This window comes from Gavialis gangeticus, unplaced genomic scaffold (genome assembly GCF_001723915.1).
Source record: "Gavialis gangeticus isolate Ggan-Ray unplaced genomic scaffold, GavGan_comp1, whole genome shotgun sequence".
Taxonomy (NCBI): domain Eukaryota; kingdom Metazoa; phylum Chordata; order Crocodylia; family Gavialidae; genus Gavialis; species Gavialis gangeticus.
The window spans coordinates 38,709,449-38,715,361 of NW_017728994.1; the positions used below are offsets into that span (position 1 = coordinate 38,709,449).

Below are 5,913 nucleotides of genomic sequence, written 5' to 3' on the forward strand. Positions count from 1 at the left end.
AGGCTGGGACCAGGGTGGTGCCAGGCTCTTCCTGGGAGGGGAGCAGAGCTGGGCTGCGCTTGGGACAGGTGGCAGTGGCCGTGGCATTGGGAAGGGGCTACAGGAGGAAGGCCAGAATTTGCTATAGCCCCCCTCCCAGCGCTGCTGCCACCCACCGTGAGCCCAGCCCTGCCAGGGATAGCCCAGCACAGCCCCAGCCCACAGCAGCAGCCCACCCTCACCCCACACACAGATCCAGGAGCACATGCCCTCCCAGGATCCTCGCCCCCTGGACAAGCCACTCATCACTTGTCCCGCGCTCCCCACTGGCTGTGCAGTGCCTGCCCCAGTCACTCCCTCACTGCAGAGGCCTCAGTCTGCCTCTCCCCACACCCCTTCCCTTCTCTTGCACCAGACTTAGCAGCCAGATCCTGCTCTCCAAGCCGTCGGGCTGCACTCCTGGCTGCATGCATGCTGCAGCTGTGCACGTGCACGGGGCATTTATCAGCTACATCAGGCAAAAATGCAGATTTCTGATGCTATCAATTTTTCCCTATATCGGTGCCGATCTGATACGAGACTGAATATATCTATGCAAAACAATGTCTAAAGAAAAATGATGAGCCCCTCCTGTAGCAGTGGGGTAATGCTGAAGAGGAGGTATTGCATAGATAGTGGCTCCCTCTTTGTCCACAAAGGCAGTCTTCTCTTTTTATCCTTAATTAAAGCAAGAGGCACTGCTGTGTATGGTAATTGGCTCCCTTCTCCAAGCTGTCCATTGAAAAATAAAGAAGCAGTACTGATCCACCAACATTTCTGTCTTCTCAGTGCCTTGCTGAAAGGGGAGAGTTAATCAGAGGCACTGCTATACTCACATTGGCTCCTTCTCCCATACACACTTCCCCAAGGAAGTGAGGAATCCCTGCTACATCCATCCATACAGAAGTTCCAGGAATGACTGGTGAAGCATCTAATTTGTTTTTGAAACTTAAATAATGCCTACCCAGAGCCAAAAGACGTTCTTGCCTCAGGCTGCAATCCTAGTTGTAGCCAATCTCACAGAAAAGATTTACTTGATTCAGCAGGTTCTAATAAAGGCTGTGCAGTGGAAGTTCAGGGCTGTAGCTATTTTGTTAGCATTCATACTGTGTGACTCTAGTTTCAATGGATTCTGAAAACTCATGGCAAGTAGTAATCACAGGGCTTTGACATCAATCTGGGTGCTAGCTGATCTCGAGTTTCCCAGCTGCATGATAGCTATCCAGAAATTATCTGTACTGTGATTTGAATGTCCAAATTTTGTCTACTTGTGTTGATCATGTGAAAATCTGGCTGGGGACTAGCAGCTCCAGGAGAGGGATTTCATGCTTGATCCTTTGGATATTTTTAGGAGTGAAGTTTGTTCCTCATTGTGTTAGAGAGATGCTGAAACACCCCAAGGGCCTTTATTGTCATCCTCAGTTACATCCTGTAAGGTTTAGTTCTGTAGGCAGAATAAAGTTCAGCAAGTGCCTGAAGTCATCCTAGCTTCTTGAAAAGACAGAACCAGAAAAACGTAATACATAGGGATAGACATGTTTAGCAATGTTGGTATATGGAAAATGAAAAAATGTTTAATGGTATAGCTCAGGCACTGGCAATCTATGGCCTTATGGGCTAGATCCAGCCCATGGATGTGGGGCTTCAGCAGGGTGCTTTCTCTGTGCTGCCATGCAGACAAATGCTGGCAGCAGGCAGGTCCTTGCACCCACGTGTCTGCCTGCCTCTGACCCAGTGTGGGTTATCCCAGCCCACAGACAAAAAATGTTGCTGCCCCTGGCATAGCTAAATTAGGGTAATGAATTGTAGAACTGACTTAAAACAAAGCTTGTGTTACTGCAAGATAACATTAAATCGGCCTGGTACTTACTTGCTGAGTAATTATTATCTGCTTGTATAGTCTTTTATGACAACGGAAAAAATTTACTCCCTCAGCCAGTATTACTTGCAAGCTAGGTTTAATTAAAATCTAAAGCGTATTTTTTGCTTTCCAATAATTTAAGGATTATATAAAGCCTTACCTAAGAGTTTATTTAAAAATCAATTCTTTTCTCATCCTTAATCAGATCTTTATACTTATATTAAGAATCACTGAAAATAGATGTTCTGAACATCCTTAAATTACAGCCCTGCAGACTCCTAACAAATTACTTCAGAGGCTACTTGCCTTTTGGATATGTTTCTTCCAAGGGTTTAAGTGATGATTCCAAGGAAGAAAAGATTGAGTATGCTGTGTTAAGTGCATGATGTCAGCTCTGCTAGATTTTTTTTTTTTTATCTGAGAGCAGTTGATTCTTTTTTAAAAATGATAGGCCTTATGATTAAGTAAAACAGCTTTTCAAGGCTTATTTCATAAAAAGCTTGCATGATTAAACATCTTGTACTGACTCTGACATAGATCCGTTTGTGAGTTGAGAGAGGATTGTGTGCTGATATTTAAATATGAGCAGCAATCTTCCATTCAATTTAGAATTTTAAGCTCTGGTCTCTCATTATTTTACCATTTCTTTGAATTGTAGTATTTAGAAGCCCTAATCTAGGTTCAGTACAGCCACAGAACAAAAAGATGGTTCTTGCCTCAGAGTGCTTGCACCTTGGAAAGGAACCCTGTATATTGGAATTTGTGGCAAAATTGTTTCCTATCTCCTAAAATGAAAACTGATTACTATTAACAGAGAACTTCAAGATTCATATTTGCTTTAAATCTCAAACATTTAATTTCTCTTAAATTGTTCTAACCAGATATTATGTTTAGATTTTAGATCTAGAATTTAGATTGCTATTTAATTTTCTGTTATTTTTTTCTTGCTGATGACAGATTGACTATAATTAGTTTCACAGAAAAAAAATTGTTATAGTTGACAGGTTTGAAGACAGATTTTTTTTCAACTTCCTGTTGTCTCTAGTGAATGATTTGCAGGATACACGTGGTTTCGTAAAGACAACTAAATTTAAAAAATTGCTTTTCATCTGGATTTTCCTTATTTATCCTGTCATATTAGCCTGAGCTGAGCTGACATTACCTATTAAGAGGTTATTTAGTACATGGATGGTGCCTTGTTTGTTTCTGTCTAGATATGTTGCAAGACTTAAAGATGTATTAAATAGTTGGAAATTTAAAAGGGGGTGGTTTTTGTATGGCTTAGCAAAACGGAATCCAAAATGAGGACTAGTAAAGAGACTTGTGGACTGTGCAAGGCAACAGATACAGTTTTAAAAAGGATGTAATCGCTACAGGAAGTGGTTGAAACACAGTTTATTCTAGAAAAAGCTAAACAACCACCGTATTTTCTAAATATGTTACTGAAAATCTGTAAGTTAGTTGACACTGACCTGTTTAATGTACCCTACAATTTATAGGAGAAAATTGTCTTACTCAAAGGAAGGAAACGGGTTTTGTAAAGATGCTGTGAAATGAGCCACCTCTGAATTAGTGTATAGGGCAAGGGCAAGTTACCACTTGTAGCATACAACTGGAGTCCTGGTTTTGAATTCACTAGTGACCCCCTTCAAGTGTTTTGATTTCCTATTTTTACTTTTGGTCTTTTCTTTATTTATATCTTTTGTCCCTGGTGGGCTATACAAAATCCTCTCTTTGTTTCAGGCTTTGGTCGGAAGGATGTAGTTGAATATTTGCTTCAGAGTGGTGCCAATGTCCATGCACGCGATGATGGAGGCCTCATTCCTCTCCATAATGCCTGCTCTTTTGGTCATGCTGAAGTTGTCAATCTTCTCTTGCGTCATGGTGCAGATCCTAATGCTCGGGATAATTGGAACTATACTCCCCTTCACGAAGCTGCCATTAAGGGAAAGATTGATGTCTGTATAGGTAGGTAATTTTCTTAAATTTCCCCTGCTGCTGGCTGATTTCCATATGATGCACTAAAACCTTTCAGAGCCCCTATTTTTCTTGGTCAAGCTGTGCTTACCAATACATTTTAGAATGTCTTACACTTGCTAAAACAAAAAATCTATTTTAAACTGGAACTTGCACTTCAGAAATAAAATAACTGCAAATTTAAAAAATGTCTTTTGACTTTTCCTGTTGGTTACTCAAGTACAAAAAGAAATGCCCTGTAACCTCAGGTACCGCCTTAATGTTGATGTGGTAAGGGGAACCAGTGGGATGTAAGATGGATTCATTTTGAAAATTGATCTGTTTTGCCCCCAGACTCGCTTTCTTACCTGCTCCTTCCCAATCCTGAGACAATGCTTTTAAGAGTGGAAGCTATTACTAATAATGGATTGATTCTGTTTTTTTGTGCCACTACTTTTGCTTAGCTAGTCAAAGGCTTTACTAGGAGGAAGAGATTAAATTGAACTTGTGTTCTGACTAAACATTTATGAGCACGATGAAGGCAAAATGGAGTCAAGAAGTGAAATTTGTTTGAGCCCTTAGTTTCAGACATGCAGTTCTGCAGATATTATTCTGAACCTTTACTCTGACATAATAGTTTATCATCACTTTAGGCACTTTATTTTGAGGAAGTTAAATTTACAGAACAGCATTAAGGGATCTTGACACAAAGGGTTTGCATTGGGAAACTGAGATCCTCTACCCAACTGTTCTTCTATTGGGTCCCAATTGAATGATAAGCCTTAGCATAAGCCTGGTTTTTCAGAATTCTTTTCACATAAAGGATTTTGCTATTGTAGTTCTGTTACAACATGGTGCTGAGCCGACCATCCGTAATACAGATGGAAGGACAGCTTTGGACTTAGCAGATCCATCAGCAAAGTCAGTGCTGAGTGGTAAGTGATGCACATTCATTTTCAGATGGTACACATTGGCTTATAGCTGTCATAATTCTTACAAAAAATATTCTCACCTGTGTGGGTTTCTCATTTCTTAATATTAGCTTAATTATAATTTATCTTTTACAGCTCCAAATAGAGAATCATTTTGTGGGCTGAATGTTCTCAAAATGCAGGCATGTGACATGATGTGTTCTGGAAAGCTATTTATTGTGCTAATTTAATGGTTTGCATTCATACCAGCACTTTGAGCATTCTTTTCTGAGGATTGTGCAGGCTGTTAACATTATGTATAAAAGTAGCTTTTTTATGTGGCTACCTCAAATATAAATGACAGGTTTTTTGTCTAAATTGGTATCCAACTGTGTGTGTCTAAGAATAAACAAAATCCATTTTCTGTTAATTTTCAGGTGAATACAAGAAAGATGAGCTCTTAGAAAGTGCCAGGTATGTATTTCTGTGGAAAATATGAATATGGCAGTGTTGTGAGAATTGTCCATGTTTCGTATAATGTATGTAAATTAACTTTGAGCTGGCTGGAACAAGGCCAGGGCTGTCCCTTGTGGGTGAAACTGATAAACAGTTATGAGACATCCCTTTTTTTTTTCTTTTGAGAGGGAAGAGTTGGTGTCAGCAAAACAGAAGTAAATATAAATTTGCTTAAAAGTTTTTCCTTCATAAAGCTTTAAACAAGAATCATACTTATCATATTTACTCAAGTATAAGGTGACCCAGAATATAAGACAACCCCCAATAATTAGATTCTATATATGGGAAATTCATAAATTTATAATTTTCCACCTGTGGAATGTAATTATTGGAGCCAAATTTTTCCCCCCCTCATAGCTGCAGCAGGAAAAATAAGTCTGGGGGATTAGGTTGCCCTCTCCCCTCCCCAGCTTCTTCCAGACACTAGGGAGGGCAAAGGGCAACTTAGCCCCCCAGATACCAGCAAATTACTACAGGTACCCATAGACTTAGTTCATTCAGAATTGATGCACCTTGCTTTTTTTAAAACTGCTGCAAGTTTTAGCACAGGTACTCCATAAGTACATTTTAAGCAGCATTGTTGTACACTTATTTACACATAGTACAAACAGTGCATAATAATAGTCCAAAGCCAAAAATCTTAAGATTAGA

The 5,913-nt window shown here is 39.8% G+C and overlaps 1 protein-coding gene across 1 annotated transcript in view; it reads left to right on the forward strand.

Annotated features, from left to right (window-relative positions):
* Positions 1 to 3,609: 3,609 nt before the first annotated feature.
* Positions 3,610 to 5,913, forward strand: part of TNKS2 (tankyrase 2) — a gene marked incomplete at its 5' end in the record, with an annotated part of 74,888 nt that continues 72,584 nt past the window's right edge. The window contains 3 exons of the mRNA XM_019502601.1: positions 3,610 to 3,847; positions 4,675 to 4,770; positions 5,184 to 5,220. Of these exons, the coding sequence (XP_019358146.1) occupies positions 3,610 to 3,847; positions 4,675 to 4,770; positions 5,184 to 5,220 (371 nt within the window). The remainder of the gene's footprint in view (positions 3,848 to 4,674; positions 4,771 to 5,183; positions 5,221 to 5,913) is intronic.